General features: G+C 39.2%; 1 protein-coding gene across 3 annotated transcripts in view; it reads left to right on the forward strand.

Annotated features, from left to right (window-relative positions):
- The window catches only part of DCBLD1 (discoidin, CUB and LCCL domain containing 1), an 88,122-nt gene that overhangs the window by 6,371 nt on the left and 60,361 nt on the right, over positions 1 to 21,390 (forward strand). For all 3 annotated transcript variants that reach the window (XM_049654244.1, XM_049654243.1, XM_049654245.1), the window contains exon 2: positions 16,031 to 16,243. In XM_049654244.1, the coding sequence (XP_049510201.1) occupies positions 16,031 to 16,243 (213 nt within the window). The remainder of the gene's footprint in view (positions 1 to 16,030; positions 16,244 to 21,390) is intronic.

Here is a 21,390-nt window from a genome sequence, read left to right on the forward strand (position 1 = left end):
CCATGAGTTAGGCACTGGCAGTCTTAAGAATATTGCAGCAGGTGGTATTGGAGCAGGTGAGTCGGAGGTCCCCAAGATCTCCAGATGCTTATACATTGAGGGCATCAGGGGCCTATTTTACCTTGAAAATCACTGGGACAGTGTTTAGACATTTGTGACATTATCACTGTACTAAACCACATTGTTACGTATGCCTTGAGTGTTTACTGCCATTTCAACTTGATCTATTAATCTAGCCTTTGTGAACTATCTCTCTGGGAGCTTTTATGCTGTGTGAAATTGTACCTAATATGTGCAGAAATGTCTTGTGTCTTATGTGTGGTAATTTTAGCTTAGATGGATTTTTTTGTAAGAAAAGCTGCAAAGAATAACCTTGAAACAAGGTATTAGCTAAGTGGTTTTATTTTACCCCATTTCTCCCTTTTTATAAAGCTACACTGGAGCTTCACCCCCCCCCCCCCCCCAAAAACCCCACAAAAAAAAAAAACAAAAAAAAAAAAAAAAATATCTCTTAGGATGGGACTTTCTTTCCTGACTGCTTTCCCAAACATATTCCCCAATGCTTACAAGGCACAACAGTTGTGGAATAAAGCAGGGTGTCGATAAATAATATTGTACCGACATACTGTAATCCTGCAAGGAAACTGTTACACAGAGAACCAGTAAGGACAAGTTTTTGGCGCGCACACACACACACACACATAAATACAAATATATATCCCCACAACCAATGTACATATGCACACACACACTTATATACTATCTACTTTTTTTTACTATAAATTGGGTAATAAAATTTCATCTATAAATATGTGTAAGGTGTAAAGAAGCACAATAAAACTAATACCTGGGTACTCATTCTACTACCTAGTCTGTACGTGCTTTTATAATCTGCTTCTTTTTCAACTTCACATTTTATTAAAAGCTTTCACCATACTGTTTGGGGAAAAAATTCTAAGTTTATATTTAGAATTAGCCTTCAGGGAAACCAAAAATTCATTTTCAAGTCCTTTACTGCTACTGAGGAATATCTAATGGGAAAATGGAATTTTTGTCTTGTCCAATCAGCTATGGGTCTTGTCCAGATTTTTGTCTTTTGTGTGTTTCAAATAACCTTCTTTGCTTTTGGAGTCAGAAGAAATTTGCCCATACTATATTTGAGAAAATTATTACTCTGAATGTAGTAAGTATCAGAAAGGTAAGATTTCTTGGTCCTTCCTGGATGAGATTCTTAATTCATACTTAAAGGACTCAACTTTGTCAATGATTAGACTATTTGGAGTTTATCTTTACTGATAACCACATTTGTTTTATATGGTTTTATATTCATTTTCCAACTCAAATTACAACCACTATTATGGCCTTTTAATTCAGTGGCCAACATATTTACATTTTACAGGAAGGGAAAAGAACAGTCTCTTTCATCACAAAATTAAAATCCTTGGAAATTAGTACTAATCTAGTTCCATTTCATGATTAAGTCTGTTTAGTGGATATGCCTAAAAGTTGTGTATGAATTATTTTTTAAAGAGCACTCTTATTCTTGAAAAAAGGGAAAGAAAACTATATTTTGCTATTCTGTCAAAGTACAAGGCCAATGGATATTAAAAGTTAAGAAGTACAGTAAATTTGAATTACTAGTGCATAAAACTTCCTACAGGAAATGTAGGTAAAATCTCTGTGAGACTCACTTAATTTTTAAATGGCTGAATGGATTTAATTCAGCCTTCTTATGGCTCTTCACAAAAGCAAGCTTGCCTCGTATTGAAATGTGGTTGATTTCAGCCCAGAAGAAGAAACTTTTGAGACTTAATAGTCCATAGGACCACTGAAACATGAGAGCTGTTTATTGAATTACTCCCATTCTGAGGAGTTTAGAACAGAGGCTGCTTATTTTGAGAATTACATGGACCATGATTTGCCTTTTTTCCCCCTGAAAAAGCCCTTGCTTTGCCAAGAGACTAAAATTGAAGATAGCCTCCAGATAGAGAAATGCCCCAGTATCTACTGTTGCTCCTAGCTCCCTAGGGTCTAAAAATCTATGAAACCGTCTTGCCTTGTGGGTAGGAAATTCTTTTCTCTTTCGGTTTTTCATCTTCTTTCCCCCCCCCCCCCCTTTTTCATCCTCTTTGCTACAGTTGCTGTGCTGTATTACTAAGATCTTAACAGAAACACTTCCCCTCCCTGAGGTATTTGACATCTGTTAAAGACCAAATGGCATTTCTCTCCCAAATATTTCATTTGCGTTTCTAAATAGTCTCTTATATTACTACAGTGCACTGAACACCCCTAAAAATATTGATGGTGCCGTCTTAATATCATCTAATAGTCAAATCATATTCAAATTTACCCAGTTGATCTAAACATGTCTTTTTACTGCTGCTTTATACGAAGAAAGACCCAAACGAGGTCCACACATTACAGTTATTCTATCTCTTAAGTCACTTTTTAGGTACCAGTGACCGCTACACACATGTGTTTTGTTTTCCTGCAAGGAAATCAGGTTCAGCTATTTTGTGACACAGATCAATCTTAAATTAGACCAACTGGCTTCTGAGTTTTGTGTTTTTTACTTGGTGTGCTAGCCACTGTAATTCTCTATAACCTTGAAATTAGACCTAAAGACTTGATTAGATTAATGCTAAGTGTTTTTGGTGAAAGTACCACAAAGGTGTCATGTGCTGCTGATTGTGTCTCAAGATGCATACATTATTATTGTTATTATTGTCCCACTTTCTATCATGCTAAAAATGATCGGTGACTTCAGGAAGTGACAGCTTGATCCCTCCCTTGTGAAGCTGCCTTTTTCCTTTATGACCTGTAAATAGTCTGTGAAATGATAGTTTCTTACTCAGGAAAATTACTCTTCCCCATCAACATTTCATTTGGTGGTGTAAGCATCCATCGATCATTGCTTTTCCATGTAGATTTTTTTATGTCAATAAAAATTTAAAACCCTACCTTCATAGGTATGTTGATTTATCAAGTGGTTTTTGCATCTAATTGCATCCCAACAGTTCTGAGAGCTATGAAAGAAAGGAACTGAGATCAGAAAGATTGAATCATTTACCCCAGGCACACTCACTTTTTTAAAAAATTTTTTTTTTAACTTTTATTCAGCTTTTGAGAGAGAGAGAGAGAGACAGAGTGAGAACAGGGGAAGGACAGAGAGAGAGGGAGACACAGAATCCAAAGCAGGCTTCAGGCTCCAAGCTGTTAGAGCCCAACATGGGGCTCGAACTCACAAATGATGAGATCATGACTTGAGCCAAAGTCGGATGCCTAACTGACCGCCTGAGCCACCCAGGCTTCCCGAGACACACTCACTTTGAGTGTCCATAATGGGATACAGGTGCATGTCCTACAATCCTAGATACCTTAGGATGGTCTCCTGTCCTTCATCTTCTAGGAAAGCTCTTGTCCTGGGGAGATCAAGTTAAAGAAGTCTTAGAGAAATATATTTTCAGGAAGCTATTTATGCAATAAATCTTTAATAGTCTTTGGTTTCTCTTAGAGGTGATCACATTTGCCCCAGAAATATTAAGACTTTTTCAAGTCTCAATTAGTAGTTAACCATGTGTTTTTATTGCATTGTGATAAAGTCTGTGGTACAAGATGTGGAATGTACAAAGGCAGTATACTTTTTGGGGACTGCGCAATGTGATATGAGCTTGTAAAGTTTATTTTTTCCTCCATCAACTCTTAATGTTTCATACTTCAGTAGATGTATGATAAGATACCATTTCTTTCCTAACTGAGATTTGCTATTTTCTGGTCAGTTAACATTGATTGCTTTTTACTTCTATATGGTACATATGTGTATGTTCCTATAAAATTTCTCATCCTATTTCTTTGTGTATTTTCTACCATATGCTCAAATAATTTCTTTAAAAAAATTTTTTTAATGTTTATTTTTGAGAGAGAGAGAGAGAGAGAGAGAGACAGAGACAGAGAGCAAGCAGGGAAGGGGCAAAGAGAGAGGGAGACATAGAATCAGAAGCAGGCACCAAGCTCTGAGCGGTCAGCACAGAGCCTGACGTGGGACTCGAACTCTCAGACTGTGAGGTCATGACCTGAGCTGAAGTTGGTCTCTTAACAGACTGAACCACCCAGTTACCCCTAAATAATTTCTAAATTGACACTTTTTTCCAGGTGTCAGAAATGTCACCCTGGCTTAAATGTAGATCCTGAAATTTATTATTGCCTGTTCTAGACTTACAAATGAAATCATGAAAATAAGTGTCAAAGAGTTAAGAATATAGACTTGTTCCAATTTTAGGAATAGATATTAAAATAAAACCATATAAAACTGGTATCTCAAGAATTTTTCATTTTTGAAAAGGTTCACTGCAAGATCCCTATCTATTTTTTTTTTAATTTTTTAACATTTTTGAGAGATAGAGTGTGAGCGGGGGAGGGGCAGAGAGAGGGAGACACAAAATCCGAAGCAGTCTCCAGGCTGCGAGCTGTCAGCACAGAACCAGACGTGGGGCTCAAACCCACCAACTGTGTGATCCTGACCTAAGCTAAAGTCTGATGCTTAACTGACTGAGCCATCCAGGAACCCCTGGTCCCTATCTATTAATAGGAATTAATTAATAAGGGCTCTTTAAGTCTCTTGCTATTCAGAGTATATCTTTCAGGCATCAGCAAAATAGTCATTACCAAGAACCTTTTGAACGCACAGAATTTCCAGGCCCTGCCTATTACCCAGATCCCAAGATGACTGGTGTGCCCACAGAAGGTTAAGAAGCAGCACTTTGATCCACTGAAAACTTCATTTACAGAGCATCTTTTAGGAGCCACCTTGGTGCTAAGAAAAGTGAACAACCTTTGTTGGAGGTAAAATAGTCACCTCTCATTAGACTGTCCCTTAATAGTGTGGTAAAAAGTACTTGCTTAAATAATTAAAGAGAGAGGGTGATAGAGTTTCTCATAAGTTTTACAAGAATCCCTGAATTAACCATGGCTACTTTCCTCATGTTAATTTTGAGACAAGAAGAGTAAGACTATAAAAGAATAATGTGGGTTTTAATACTAATTGTGCTGCTCAGCAGTAATGTGAGCATGGGCAAGTCTTAAGTCTGTCTGCCTCAGTTTCCTCACCTCCACATTGGGTGACTTTAGCAGCTGCAGCCTTAAAGCGCAGGGACTGAGGTCCGTGGTTTCTGGAATTCAGGAGAGGTTCGGGTGCCAGCTCAGCCACCTGGGCCAAGTTACCCGGCTTCTCAGAGCCTCTTCTTCACACATAGAACAGGGGCAATAACAAGAGGGGTGTGGGATGGAAAAGGGGTGTTGGGGTCTTCAGTTGTGCTCTATTGGAAATGGCCTATCTTACAAGCTATGGGGTATATTCTTGGATGTTTGAGATATTACTTTCTATATGTCTGTATGTGTATGTATGAAATGTTTCATAATTTTAAAAAGGGAACTAATATTTATTATCGGTAGAATACACTTATAAGAAGATTCAGTAACATAAAGTCCCGTAGAATACTCTATCTGCCACATTTTATAATAAATGTTTAGTAAATGCCAGGTGTTATTAGCATTTTCACAATATTATGGCGATTTTTTTTTAACTATTCCAATAACATTTTGGTTCTTGCTGAGGTTTTGAAAAATGTATCTGGAAAAGTGACAACGTGTGTGTGTACGTGTGTGTGTGTGTGTGTGTGTGTGTGTGTGAGAGAGAGAGAGAGAGAGAGAGAGAGAGAGAGAGAGAGATGTTTATAGTTTTAACGAAATGAGATTAACTTTATCCACACTTGGTATACTGGATTTTTTTTTTTTTACTCCAGAGAGAAAATTCAATGTCCATTTACACTTTATCTGAATATTGGCGGTGTGTATATTTAACATGGAACCAAGGTTAGAAAATATAGCGCGTGGTAGAGACAGGAAAGATTTCCCGCGTTTATCTTCACCCCCAGCAATTGCAACTTGGACATTACATCAACATCCTGACATTATTGGTAAAGGTCAGCAGCTGCTTTTCTCTAACTTCCTTATCCTAAGCATCTATTCAACAGAGATAAAATAGTTGTCTTAGACTTGTTTTGCTGTACAAACAAGTTTTTTCCCCTTTTTATCTCTGAAATTAAGCAACTTCTCCTAAAGAATGCATCCAATTTGTTACAAATTTCCCCCACAGCACTTGTGAGTTCACAACAGTGGGAAAATTCTTCCTTTTGAATTATCAGATTCACATAGTATAATTTTAGTATTGTTCTTTAAAGTCTCAAGGCCAGAATCCACTTCTCTGCATCTCAGCCTTAATCCCAGAAGCCCCATCATGGAATCCCAGTGTGCATCCCATTTTTGAGAGCCTAGCCCAGGAGTTGGCTGGCCATGTGCCCTATGGAACACTACATCAGGAGACACCCACTGAGGAAGGGGTTCCCTGAGAATATTCCAACCTGTGTCTGCTGTGAGAACGTCACTGTGCACTCTAAGGGCTGTGAGATGGCCCGTGGCAAAGAAAAAGGTAAAATTCTACTGGTGAAATTTATCTTGCAGATCTTTTTTGGAGATGAAGGCTTGACCTCCTTTTAAGTTTCCCAAGGACTCAAAAGCATACAGTGCCCACTTTGGGAGACGCTGTCCGAGCAGTCAGTGGGGCCCTGGATACATAATGGGGCAGGGAGCATTCTAATTAGAGCTTCTGACAGACTCTCTAACCCTTAACACAGGCTCACTCATCTTTACCATGCCCAATTGTGGTCAGGCTCTTTTTTAATGTTTATTTATTTAGAGAGGAAGAGAGAGAATCCAAAGCAGGCTCCACGCTCAGTGTGGAGCCTGACATGGGGCTTGATCTCATAACTGTGAGATCATAACCTGAGCTGAAATCAAGAGTCGGACGCTTAACTGACTAAGCCACCCAGGCACATATGTGGTTAGGCTTTTCAAAGATGAGGAAAACTGATACACAAAAAAATGGTAATTTCTTAAGATCATGGAGCCTGTGAGTGAGGGAATTTGGACAAAGTCAGCGAACCCAAAGCAATATTCTTGCTACTTTAATATGTGTGGTAGTTTTAAATAAAAATATGGCAGTTAAAATATTTTGAATTCTTACTGTATGCTAGCCTTTATGCTTAATACTTTACTACCATTATCTCACTTAATGCTCATGATAACCCTGTGTGTCGAGGGAGGGGGACGCTATCATTGTCTCTATGATGATGAATTGTAGCTCTTTAAGAGAGGTAAAGGGACTTATCTAAGGTCAAACAGCCAGTACTGGGCAGGAGCCCAGTGTCCTAACCATTGTCATCTGTCACCTCTTAAGTGTATGGAAATAATTTATGAAATTAGAAAAGCAATAGGTGTGCAAGCCCTCTTCCCCCACACCCACACCCCTTCTGTGATCTTTAACTTTCCCTTGGGAATCACAGAACAGGAGAGTGACCAAGAACTATGCAGTTCTTGCAGTTCTATGTGGTTTTACTTATAGCACATTAAAGGGTAGCATTAAATTAGGTTTTGAATTTTTTTTTTTTTTTTACTGTTAGGTATGCTTCTTATGTGAACACTTAAAATTTTTGATGCCCTTGCACCCTGATGGAAACAGCCTCACATTATGTAAGGAGTCTTGGATAGGACCTCTTGAAATGACTCGTTTCGGGGCGCCTGGGTGGCTCAGTCGGTTAAGCGTCCGACTTCAGCTCAGGTCATGATCTCGTGGTCTGTGAGTTCGAGCCCCGCATCGGGCTCGGTGCTGACAGCTCGGAGCCTGGAGCCTGTTTCGGATTCTGTGTCTCCCTCTCTCTCTGACCCTCCCCTGTTCATGCTCTCTCTCTGTCTCAAAAATAAATAAATGTTAAAAAAAAAAAATTAAAAAAAAAAAAAGAAATGACTCGTTTCACTTTCATGCATTCAAATTGATTTATTTTAAGTGGTTCTTTCAGCTGATAGGAAACACCATCTTGGGAGTTTACATGGAGAGACTTTTTGACAATATGTACCTTGTGTTTCCTTTTATTTTACTGCCAAATGTCTTTCATCTGCTGAGGCAAAAGTATCATCTTCTTTAGATCATTAGTCCTATCATTAGCTTCCATTATTATACTTGGTGGCAATAAGGTCTAAAGAGATTCTAAAACAGTTTTGCAGAACTCGGTCCTGTGCTTCTAATCTCTAGCTGTGTCTTCTGTCAGCATAGTATTATCCATTTTCCTTTCAGTAAAATGAAAAATTTTGAATAATTGAAGTCACCATCACAACTTCATTCTTACTAGCTTTATTCTCACATAACCACTTAGACCCTCCTGCTCTTATTTTTCCATTCCAGGCAACACACAACATAAAAAAGTTAAACACAGCTGAAAAGAGCAAAATTTATGAGAGAGTATGGCTGACAATGAAATTAGTAATACCTTGGGAAATCTGTTCACATTGCCATCAGACAAAGAACTCTGTAATAATTGCAAACTCCCCTTTGTGGTTGAAAAGATTGTAGTCATCAAGAGCTCACTTGATCTTAGACATGGGAAAAGATGTTCTCACACCCACACACAGGTGATTGTATATGGGTTGAGACCTGTTATAACTTGAATATTAGAAGAGCAATGATACAACAGGAATGAAATCATGTTTCTAGAAATGGTTTCACTCTTGTGATATTTTAGAGCACTATTTCTCAAATTGCAGGTGGTGACCCATTAGTAGGCAATAAAATTAATTCAGTTGACACAACCAGCATGCTTTCAATTTAAAAAAATGAAGTGGAATAGGAAAATCATAATGCATTACATACGCTAAAAAGAATTATAATGTTAGACTTCTGTTTGTTTCTACATGTGTGTGTATGTGTGCTTACTTAGATTGTAATGAAAAATCTTTTTTTTTTTTTAATGTTTATTCATTCTTGAGAGAGAGAGTGACAGAGACAGAGACAGACAGAGCACAAGTGGGGGAGGGGCAGAGAGAGAGGGAGACACAGAATCCAAAGCAGATTCCAGGCTTTGAGCTGTCAGCACAGAGCCTGATGCAGGGCTTCAACTCACAAACTGTGAGATCATGACCTGAGCCGAGGTTGGATGCCCAACTGACTGAGCCCCCTGAGCACCCCAAAAAATCTATGTTCTAACTATGGGTCATAAATTTTTTAAATGTTTGAGGTCTGTTGTTTTCTTGTATGGATTAGTTAATAATTAATCTTAAAGGAATTTTTGCGTTATGTATTTTATGTCATCCAATTTTCCACAAGTGCAATTCAGTTGAAAGTTTTCTTCTGAAGCCTAATTCTTGCTTTGTAGTATTACAGAACTTAGTTCATACTAGGTATGTCTTAATTTCACTTTTCTGTTAGTGGAACGTGATTTCTTATCAAAGGGAAATAGTCTTTTAAGGAAGTTATTGTTTTCCTTTCTTAGTGGGTGGAATTAGAGTAGACTAAATAAACAGTTGACGCGTGTAGACAAGCATCTGGGATTTGTTTTAAGCTTATTTAGAAAATACCCTGTATATCCATACTTCCGGAACAGCTGATATTAAAAGCATAGAGACATATGCATTCATTTCAGGCATTTGGAGAATAGATATTGAGCCCATACCTCTGGGAGCTGTCACTATACTCTCAGGAATTACTTGTTAGCACACCCCTCTCCTCTTGCCTGTGAGCTCCTTCAAGTGAGATCTGCATTATTCTAAATTCCTAGCTGTTGAGTGAGTTTTTAATGACAGTCTGTGCGTATTGGTTTAAAGAGACTTCTTTCAGTCTGTACCTTAAGGCTAATGCTAAAAGTAGCTTATGTTACACAGAATATTAGGTAAATTTGGTATCTTTCATTATACTATTTTTCTGATATCTACATTATGCTTTCATATTGTAGAGAATTTAGAAAATAAATGTATCAATAAAATGAAAATCACTTGTAATCCTACATCGTAACACTTCAAACGTTTTCCCTTTATATCTGTTAGTACACTATATCGCGTTTTTAAGTTAAAGAGAATTCTAAACCATGACTTTAACTTTTCCTTATTACCACATGGCTTGGAGATATAGTTTGACCATCCTTTTCTAATTTAGATTGTTTCCAAATGTTCACAAATCAAATACTTAAATTTTGTGTAGAGGTCACTTGGGGATCTATAAACTACTGAGTACTTAGCAGCTTTTTCCAAAATCTCAACTTCATCCAGTTTTGTTTTTTAAGTTGTTTTGAGAAGGGGTTTGATCAGTCTCACAAGTCGGCTATGGCTCCAAGCAAACCCCAGGATTTAGGCCCATCATGGAGTGACCACTCTTCACATATTCTGCAGAGGAGAGGAGGAAATGACGGATAGTTTAGTCATCATGTGCTTTGGCCATTAAATTACAGTTCAAAGGAAGAAAAAGATAAACACTGGGTGGTAGCCACTTTTGAAGACTAGACAAGTTCCCTGTGGCAAAGCCTCCTCCTTCCCCTTTATTTCCATGCCCCCCCCCCCTTTGATGTTAGGTAGGTGACACTTGAACCTAGCGGTCTCACCCCACACTCCTGTATCACTGTGGCTCACTACCCATCAGGCCTCCCAACAGCATATGGAGCTTAATCCTCAAAACCAAGGTGATATTTTTTCCCCTAAAGACTGACCTTCATTTCTTTTCATTTCAGTTTTTTTTTTAAACCGAACCCTCATCCATAGCAGCCATCAACCTTCCCCCATCTCTTTTTTCTTATCCTGCTTCCTCCCTTTTTTTACTCGAGTATTTTAAGGCAAATCCCAGACTTCATGTTATCATGCCATTTCAGCCCACATATGTCAGTAGGCCTCCCTAAAAAAAGACATTTCTTACACAGCCTCAACATCATTATCACACCTAATAAAATGAATAATACTTTCCTGATATCAGTACCCCACTTACCTTCTTGAAACAGTTTTATAAGGTTGGTTTTTCAAATCAGGATCCAAATGAGATTCACTGGGTTGCTGTGGTTCTTCAGTTTCCTTTAGTTTAAAATAAATACATTCTTTTATGCCTCTTTATACAATTCATTGTTGAAGAAACTAGGTCAGTTGCACTAGCATATTCCAGCCTAGATTTGGCTAATGGCTTCCTTACGGTGTCCATAAACTTGTGCATTTCCTGTAGCCTGGAAGTTAGGTGTAAAGGCTTGGTGAGATTTGGAGTCAATTATTGATTCACGTTTTGCTTTTTGGCAAGAGTGCTTCATAGGTGTTGGTGCACAGAGCACATTTTATCCAACCTGGAGACACCTAGTATCTGATTGCCTTACTTGTAGTCATGCTGGGATCCATCAGTGAGTTTAGATGGTAACACATCTGGCACTTAAATTTTGAAGTTCTTCCTCAACCTTCTACCCAATGGTTTTCCATCTGTTTATGACTTGCAGGAGTCAGCTTTCTCTTATTAGGGAACTGTTCATTTTAATAAGAGGGTGTCATCAAAGTATCCAAAGGAAGGTCTGATAGGGCAGCAGTTCAGATGTTTTTTAAAGATTAAGCATAAGTATTTGTTACAAAATCAAAGAAGAGAGACAAAAATGTTTTTTAAAATCCTAGAGCCATTGCTAAATCACCTGGGAATTGCAGTCTGGGATCCACCATCAGTAAAGCAGCCTTAAGGAAAGTCAGTGTACATTGTGTTTTCTCATCTGTAAACTGGAACATGTATAGCCCCCCCCCCCCGCCGCCGCAGACATAACACCCCATGATCCTTAGACAAATATGAGGAAGATGGATAATGAATTTGTTACAGAAAGATTTTCAAATAAAAGTGGCCTCCTTTATTGGTTGGCATTCCATATATACTTTTTCAATGTAAATTTGTATATTTTATTTAAGCATAGTTTAAATGGGAGAAACATACAGAATAACAAAACCAAATAGTGTAGAAAAGTATAAAGTAGAAAATGAGGGGCGCCTGGGTGGCGCAGTCGGTTAAGCGTCCGACTTCAGCCAGGTCACGATCTCGCGGTCTGTGAGTTCGAGCCCCGCGTCAGGCTCTGGGCTGATGGCTCGGAGCCTGGAGCCTGTTTCCGATTCTGTGTCTCCCTCTCTCTCTGCCCCTCCCCCGTTCATGCTCTGTCTCTCTCTGTCCCAAAAATAAATAAAAAACGTTGAAAAAAAAAATTTTAAAAAAAAGAAAATGAAAGCCCCCTCATTTTCACCCTCATCAGCCAAAATTAACTACACTGACAGATTTTTTTTCAATTTTTTTAATGAAACTTTTTCTGAGATAACTGTAGATTATATACAATTGCAAGAAATAACACAGAGAAGTGTCCTGTACCCTTTACCTAGTTACCCTCAATGATAATATCTTGCAAATCACAACCAGGAAATTGACATTGACACACAAGAAATGGAACAAAGACTGATAGATTTTTAAATAATTTTTGTTGTCTTCCCTGTCAGTGATTCTTAACTACAGTCAGGTGATGAGTTAAACTACCAGAGTGTTAGGATGAGGTCATGGGAATATTGCTTCTCTATTGTTGATTATTTGCATGAATCTACCTTATACAATCCATGATATGGTAGCCATTTTCTCTCCCTACCAGTTCTCTATTCTCCCCTTTGGCATATTTCTAGTGCTTTTTTCCTCCAGCTTTATTGAGATATAATCGATATATGACATTGTGTTAGTTCAAATCTACAATGTGTTGACTTGACACACTTCCATATTGCAAAATTATTACCACGACAACGTTAGCTAACCCCTCCGTCCCCTCACAAAATTACCATTTCTTTTTTTGTGGTGAGAACATTTAACATCTACTCTCTCATCCACTTTCAAGTATGTATTACAGTATTATTATTCTATCTAGTTTTCTTAATCACGCTATGGGAGGACAATAGGGTGAAAATTCCTGATGTAGTTAATACCCTGGGATAAATGTATTATATTAGTGTTTGCCACAGAAAACTCTAGAAATAGTCTCTGTCCACAGGCAGAGGTGAAATTACAACTTCTAATGACAGCTTGCTTTTTAACGAATTAGGACTCAGCAGCTCCTTTCAGGGTTTTTTTTTTTGTTTTTTGTTTTTTTTTTTTTTTTTTTTTGGCAGAACAAAGACTCCTAGAGTTTCATTCTGATAGTTAATGGAAAAGAGAAATTTTTCCAAGGAGGCACAGATCCCCCAGGCAGAATAACAGGGGAGTGTTGGAGACAAACCTGCTCACTTTCTGCCCCGTATCACCCGGTAAAATTAGCTTCCTCTTGGGCTTTAGAGTGAAAGTGATTGGTAAGAAGTGTAATTACAGGGTTGGATAAACGTGATACCCTGGGATTTTCCTTTGTCATGACATGTCACTTAAAATCAAGAATACAATAATGATATGAAAGTTGATTCACATATAATTACCCTTCATTTTATATTTTTTAGTTGTGTTTTCCAAAAGAGTTTGCTTTTTCTTTTCTTATTAAAGCAGAGAATTTCATAGTAATAAAAGGCATTGACATGTTTGACCAGGTGAACTCTTGGCGGCATAGAGAGGGTTAGTTATGTGTGTAATTGTATGCATGATTTTTTGTACACTAGCTTCCCTAGTGTTGCCCTAGCAGCATGCTCAAAATCATTGCCTCCCAAGGTGGGACGTGTCATAGAAATGAGCAGTCAGGGTCTGGTGGGGAGCTAGGGCACCTGTCTCCTTTAAAGGGGCAGCCACTGTGTCACTAGCCCCATAAGAATGCCTGCTGGCATGATTGCCATGTCTTTCCAGTTTTCAAGAGAAACTGTAAATTGGATTTTTAAACTGATTTTGTATGTTTATTTTTGAGAGACAGAGTGCCAGTGGGGGAGGTACAGAGAGAGAGAGAGAGAGAGAGAGAGTGGGGGGGTGGGGAGAGGGACAGAGAATCCCAGGCAGGCTCTGAGCTGACAGTAGAGAGCCGGACACGGGGCTTAAACTCCCAAACCGCAAGATCATGACCTGAGCTGAACTTGAACGCTTACCCGACTAAGCCCCCCAGGCTCCCCAAAATTGGATTTTTTAAACCAAAGCCTTTACAAGCAGGCAAATAATTCAAATTTTAAGTCAAAGCCCTGTTCACTATGTGCTTCTGCACCACATGCTTCATTCTAGTATAATTTTCATTTAATTTTTAACTATTTTGTGCTCACTGCCAGAGATGTCAAGAAATAGAGCTGTCACCTCAGCCTTAACCAGACTTACAACGTCTGCCCCCAGACCTGCTCACTCGCTCTCTCTCTCTCTCTCTGGGCTTCTCTTTCTATTTATATTAGCCTCAGTGTTCCAGTCATTTCTAGACTCACAATCTCAGTGGTTGTTTTTTTTTTTCTCCCTCCTCTTGTCTTTCCCACTATAAGTAGCCAAGACCCAAGTCCAGTAATTTTTTTTTTCTTGTGAATATCTGTTTTTCTTTCCCTTCCCTTTCTAGCTGCCCCATTCCTAGCCTTTGTCCTGCTCCTCTGATCCAGATTCTCTTTACATCCTAATTCCTGTAGCATTGCCAAACCAGACTATCTTTTTTCCAAATACTTCTTTCATTATCTCCTTTCTCAAAAACTTGTATGGGTCTCTATCATCTTCCAGATAAATTGCACAGTTTCTCCCTAGGTGCCCAGGTTTCATAGTAGTTTATCTTGGTGTCCACCTGTGTTTCTGCTGGTTTTCTCTGACCCATCGCTTGGTAAGGTTAATTCTTCTCTCCCCATCCATCCGCCTGTCTGGGGCCCTAGGAATTTTGTGGCAGTTTCTGGATTATGGGTGGATCTTCTCCTTAGACTTGTCTGCTGATAATGGAGTAGATTCTGGAGTTCTGTGCCTCCCCCTCCTCCCCCCCCCCTTTATTTTATTTTATTTTTTTTTTAACTAAGCCTCTATTATCATTTAGGCTGGGAGCCTCAGGGTCAGAAGAGAGTGGGATAAACGAAGGCCCCAGGCCAATCCTTCTCTAGCTCAGGAAGAGGCTAGAGGAGGAAGAAGGCTGCTCAAGTTGGGGCTTCTCTGTGGGAGACTTTGGGATGCAGAGGCCTCGTTTTATTACTACTCCGAGAATTCTTTCTTCAGTCAATTTCTGCTTTCTCTCTCTCCAGCTAAGGGCAGAAATTCTTGCTTTTATGTGAAGCCAAACTAACCACAGGAATTTTGCAATTTGAATGCAATGTATGCTAATTTAACTTGCAACCCACCCAATTGTGCATGCACTTAGATATCTGAGTGAATGATTTAGTCTTTTTCATCTACTGGAGCAACGAGTTGGTCAATTGATGTTTTTTCCTACTCAGAAAAGTCTTAAGAAAATTTATTTTAGTGAAGTGTGATAATTCACTGAAATCGATTCTCTCCTACCTTCCTCAGCACTTTAAGTTCTCGATATGGCACATAGCACCTAGTATTATATTAGTTGAACATGTGACCGTCTCCCGTTTTGCTCTTAGTTCTGCGAAGCTGCCCTTGCTGCTTTTTTTGTGTCTCTGTCAATACCAGGTCTGGTTACGTGGCAAGCGCTCAATGCACTAGACCCTCGACAATCTCTAATGACACATCCTGGGTCTATCAGGAACCTTCACAACTGTGACTGCCATTAACTGAGATACGAATGTCAAATGGCTGCTAGCCTCCTACAGGTTCTCACTCTCCTCTCAGCCTGGGTCTCAGATTCTACCAGCAGCATGTGGCGCACATTTTCTTGTGTAGCAGTATGATGACCCTCTAAAGCGTGTCAGATTATTTTCTCCATCACAAATTATTGCGTGGCGTTGCCACAAATGGCAAATGTGTGAGTGTCGAGGGCCTACTCTGCCAGTTTCAGTGAGTAGATAAATAGATGGTTAGAAAAAGTAGTGTGATTAAATGATGTGTTTGCCAAGGGCTTTCCATTCTAGTATCGGAAACATTTTGATCAATATTCAGAAGATTAAACTGGGAAACCAGATGAAATACCCTGAAATAATAAATAATTTCTTCTTCTTCTTTTTTTTTTTTTTTTAGCTTTTCTCTCTCTGCAAAGAAGGAATAAATACATGACTTGGAGATTGTACTAGACTCTCTCAATGCTCGATAAGAATTAATTTCACTTCTTTCATTCTTTTTTTTCTTTACCAGGTGATGGCTGTGGGCACATAGTGACCTATCAGGACAGCGGCACAGTGACGTCTAAGAATTATCCAGGGACTTACCCCAATCACACTATTTGTGAAAAGACTATCAGAGTACCAAAGGGGAAGAGACTGATTCTGAGGTTAGGAGATTTGGATATTGAATCCCAGACCTGTGCCTCTGACTACCTTCTCTTCACCACCAATTCCGATCAGTATGGTAAGAAAGATATCTAGGTTTCTGTGAGCATGAAGTGATTTGAAACTTGGGAGGGAGGGCAAGTTGTGTGTTCATTAGTATTATAGCCTGGGAAGATTAGAAGAGAAGCTTGCTTTTTATAAATTCTTAGCGTAGCTCATATGGATACACTTGCTTTGTAAGTTGCAACAAAGACATCTAAGGAGATTTAGTGTTAGCCTTACATGTATTCCAGGAGCTTTGTTTGCATTTATATCTTGCTGGGAAGAGAATTGGAGATGTATGGCATTTGGCTGAAACATCTACAAGTCATTCATTCATGTGGCAAATATTTATTGAACAGTAATGGGGTATTCACGAACTCTGTGGGATATAGCAGTGAAAAAACAAAGTTCCTCCTTTCATGGAGCTTGCATTGCTGGGGAGGGGAGGTGGAAAACCAAATGCATCTATAATATGAGAGGTAGGGAGAAAGAAAAATAAGAATAAGAGGGGAGCCTGGGTGGCTCAGTCAATTGAGCATCCAACTCTTGGTTTTGGCTCGGGTCATGATCTCATAGTTCATGAGTTCAAGCCTGGCATCTGGCTTGGTACTTACAACACAGAGCCTACTTGGGATGCTTGCTCTCCCTCTCTCTCTCTGCCCCTCCCCTGCTCATTCTCCATCTCTCCCTCAAATAAACTTAAAAAAAATTTTTTTTTAAAGAAAAATAAGAGTAAGAAAAATAAGGCATCCTAAGGTGATACAGGGCCTGTTTTTGAGTGGGTTTCTACTACTTCACAAGGGACGGTCAGGAAGATTTCTCCAGTAAGAGAACATTTGACCAGAGACCCAAGTGACTCGAGGGAATGGACCGTGCATGTCTGAGGTCAGAGTTTTCAGGGTAACGGAACGGCAAAAGCAAAGGACAGTTTTCAAAACAATCTTTTGAAACTAAGCTTTTTTTGTGCTTTGTGGTGTGCGGTTAGTACATTGGAGTCTGCAGTCACTGTAACAGTGACCCTGTGATCCTGAGCCCAAGGAAACAGCGTGGATTTAGACAATTCAAAAACAAAGACAGAATCTTATGTACAGGGTCTATTGAGGTTAGAGGTTTTCTGAAATTCCCTATGCATACAACTCCAAAAATGATGCAAGTTTTGTCTACCTCCTAGCTCTATAGGCAACGTCTCAAACACACACAACTTTCAATGTTGTATTTACCTTTGCACACAGATGTGTTTCCTCTCTCCTGGCTCCTCCTCCCAGCGTGGAGGCCCAGACTAGCCTGGAGACCATTCAGATATGTGTGTTTATCTAACCCCCATGGGGGGAAGAAAAATCCAAGATTTTTGTATCCCTGGGAATATTATGTCTATTTTAATGATGACTGAATTGCTCTGACAGAGTAAAGATAGTTGATTTCATGTGATTGGTTGCAACTTTTTAACTCCACAGTTTGATTCAAATGGGAAAAATGAGAATTCCAGGGTTGCTTAAGGCCCCTGGGAACACTTACTGGTGACCAAATGTGTATTATTTTTTGGAAGCACTCTTCAGGGAAACCCTCATTAGCCAGGAAATTTCATTCACATTCAGAGGAGAGGGTTGAGTGTCAGAGCTCTCCTGTAAAATATGAGGCAAAGCACTGCAGGGCCAGAATCGGCTTTTCCACACTGGTGTCTCCAGGGGAACATCTACTTTCTTAAAAGGTGAGCAGTTAATTCCACCTGCTGATAGAGCAGCAGAGTAGTCCTGTCCTCTGTTGTTTTGGGGCTCTCTCAAATCAGAGGCGAGGTGAGAAGAACTAGAAAGGGAAGCAAATCATTCCGGAGCAGGATTGGACAGTGGAAGTGGCTTTCCCACACTGTGACTTTACTTCATCATCTCCTATGTGTATTCGCGAATATACAGAAAGGAGGAAAAGCATGGGATGAACTACATATTAGGAGGTAGATTCCCAGGTGCTCATGGTCAGCTTCTGGGCACCGACCTCTACATTTCTAGACTCTTGAATTTTCAAGACTAGACCCTTCACTAGGAAATGAGTAATGCCTTACAATTCACCTGTAGCAGTAAAGCCAAGTAAATAAAATTTTCTCTTTATGTTTTATTATATATGGTTAGGTTTATCTTTTTTTTTTTTTTTTAATTTTTTTTAACGTTTTATTTATTTTTGAGACAGGGAGAGACAGAGCATGAACATGGGAGGGTCAGAGAGAGGGAGACACAGAATCCGAAACAGGCTCCAGGATCTGAGCAGTCAGCACGGAGCCCGACGCGGGGCTTGAACTCACAGACCGCGAGATCATGACCTGAGCCGAAGTCGGCCGCTTAACCGACTGAGCCACCCAGGCGCCCCTAGGTTTATCTTTTAAAAACAGAGTATATGCTCATTGTGGAAATAAGCATATTCAGTGTCTGTTGTGTGCCAGGCACATGCTTGACCCTTACATAGGTTTTCTAGAACGCTTACATCCACCTTGGAGGTAAATGTTATTTTCTTACCTCCTTTCTACAAGTAGGGAAACTGAAGCACAATGAGTTGGGGTTTTTTGCTGGATTTTTGTTTTCTGTTTTTGACTAACATGCCAAAAATCACACAGCTCAGTAAGGGATGAGAGGAGGATTTATATCGATGTCTTTGTGGCTCTAAGACCTCCATTTCCAGATGTCTGCTTCTCTGTCCCAGGACCACCCCTCAGAGAAAACCACAACAAAGTCTCAGCCCAGTATTACATCATACAGCAGTTTTGTCTGACATGCAGGTGTAGTTAATGTTTTTGGCTAGGGATTTTTTTTAATCTTTATTTATTTTTGAGAAAGAGAGACAGAATGTGAATGGGAGAGGAGCAGAGAGAGAGGGAGACAGAATCCGAAGCAGGCTCCAGGCTCCAAGCTGTCAGCACAGAGCCCGATGCAGGGCTCCAACTCACGAACCACGAGATCGTGACCTGAGCCAAAGTTGGAGGCTTAACTGACTGAGCCACCCAGGCGCCCAAATTGGCTAGGGATGTTCTTAAGATGAAACATTTAAAGATGCTCAGTATTTTTCTTCTGTGGCTACTTTAGAGATTTCCTGATCGGTCGTGCTAAGGCAAACCCAGTAGACAAGGATTACAGAAATCAGCAATAAAAGAAATACCTGGAAAGAAAATTAGGATATTTCCATCCTGTAAGAATATTTTTTTTTTAATTAAATGCTTAGGGCCACATATAGAAAGTGTAGACATGCATATGCTATATGTGTTGTGTGCATGTTTGTATCTTTTGTAGTTTTGAAAAGCATTCTGAGAGGAGCCACTGACTCCTATCTATGTGCTTATAATATTGAATCCAGTGACGTGAATGTAGTAGATCGACTCAGTGAATCAATGATTTTTTTAAAAGTGAATCAACAAGTTCAATGATAAGGAACCAGTTCACTAAGACATGTTACAGTTAGTTGGCATATTAAACACATATTTGTTTAAAAGACTATTAATATGGGAAGATGCTTATGATATACTATTAGGTAAAATATGAATATACACTAATATTATATCAATTGGGAAAAAAAACCTTCGCATCAACTAAGACAACATAACTTCAGGAGAATCTTTTTTTTCTTAAGTTTATTTCTTACGTTTATTATTATGTCTGAGAGAGACAGAGTGTGAGCAGGGTAGGGGCTGAGAGAGTGGGAGACATAGAATCCGAAGCAGGCTCCAGGCTCCGACCTGTCAGCACAGAGCCTGACACGGGCCTTGAACTCACAAACCGCAAGATCATGACCTGAGGTGAAGTTGGACACTTAACCAACTGAGCCACCCAGGTGCCCAAACTTCTAGAGAATCTTAAAGTGAGACTTTAGAAGTTTTAACTATGGGTATTGTTATATCTTCTCTCCACTTTCTATTTTTTCTTTAACAATCAGATGTTAATATGTTAATAAACAATAGATTTCCTTTGACCAAAAATACTAACTAGACCAATATTTTAACTTAGTTAAAATAGTCCCCTGGTCAGTTTGAACTTCCCTAAGGAGTGCAGGCATCTGCAAAGGAGGAGGAGGAGGAGGAGGAGGAGGAGTAGGAGGAGGAGGAAGGGAGGGAGGGACGGACGGACAAGTGCTTTGTCATCCTGTGTCCAGCTGGGGGTGGGCATTCCTGTGGGGCTGTTGCCCAGGTCCCTGGGAGAGTGGGAGGTTACTCTGCAGCCAGTGTAGCTACAGGACCTGGCATGACCATGGAGGGAGAGCCCTAGTAGTGCAGGGTCTCCAGGATCCATAACACTTGTCTGGGCTGGTGGTGATGGCACAAAGTGCCTGCCCAAGGGCAGCAGTGGAGAATGTATGTTCTGGAATACCTCTTTGAAATCCCCATATATGACAGCTCTAACAATTACATGCGTGACTGAAATAGCTGAGTAGTTTTCGTTTATCCAACTCAGTTTTTTCCATTAACCAATGAATTGTTAAAACCCATGCCAAGAGATTTTAAGGCTCAACACTATCAGAATTTTGAATGTGGAGTTAATGTTTTGAAAAAGAATAATGTTTTCTGGCATTAGTGTTAGTAAGCTTTGCCAAGAATGGAAGTACTTGGAAAGCCGATTGCATTAACAATTGTGAGTATGCTGAAGTTCTGCACTTTTAATCATGATGCAGTTCATTTTTAATATGCCAATTTTGTTTTAAATGTTTGGTTCATATACTTTGGGCACTTTTGTAATCCACACTCATGGTAGTAAAATGCATTGTAAACAAGTGTAAACCACACCAACTATCACAGTAATCAGGCAAAACATGCACTTGATCTCATTGCTTTTAAAAGGCCTAATAGAGACAAGGTGGGATTATTCTTCTTCTGTTTGTCACATATTATAATTATAGTTGATATTTCAGGTTCAATATCAGTTGGAAGAATTCCATATGTATTTATCACTGAATTAAGACACTGATTATTCCTTTCAAAATACCCTTGAAACAGCCAGGATGCAGCAAAATTGACAAAGTAAAGGTATATCAACCTTTTTTTGGGAAAACAAATTTTAAGGGCAAAATAAGTTTTTAAAGATATCTTTATTTTTTTTTATTTTTATTTTTTTAAAGATATATTTAAATACAAGTTTTGCTTTTAAACTTACAAAGCATTTGGATCTAAAATATATATATATACACTGACTTTCAAGATCATGTGTGCTAATA

This window comes from Panthera uncia (assembly GCF_023721935.1).
Source record: "Panthera uncia isolate 11264 chromosome B2 unlocalized genomic scaffold, Puncia_PCG_1.0 HiC_scaffold_24, whole genome shotgun sequence".
Taxonomy (NCBI): Eukaryota; Metazoa; Chordata; class Mammalia; order Carnivora; family Felidae; genus Panthera; species Panthera uncia.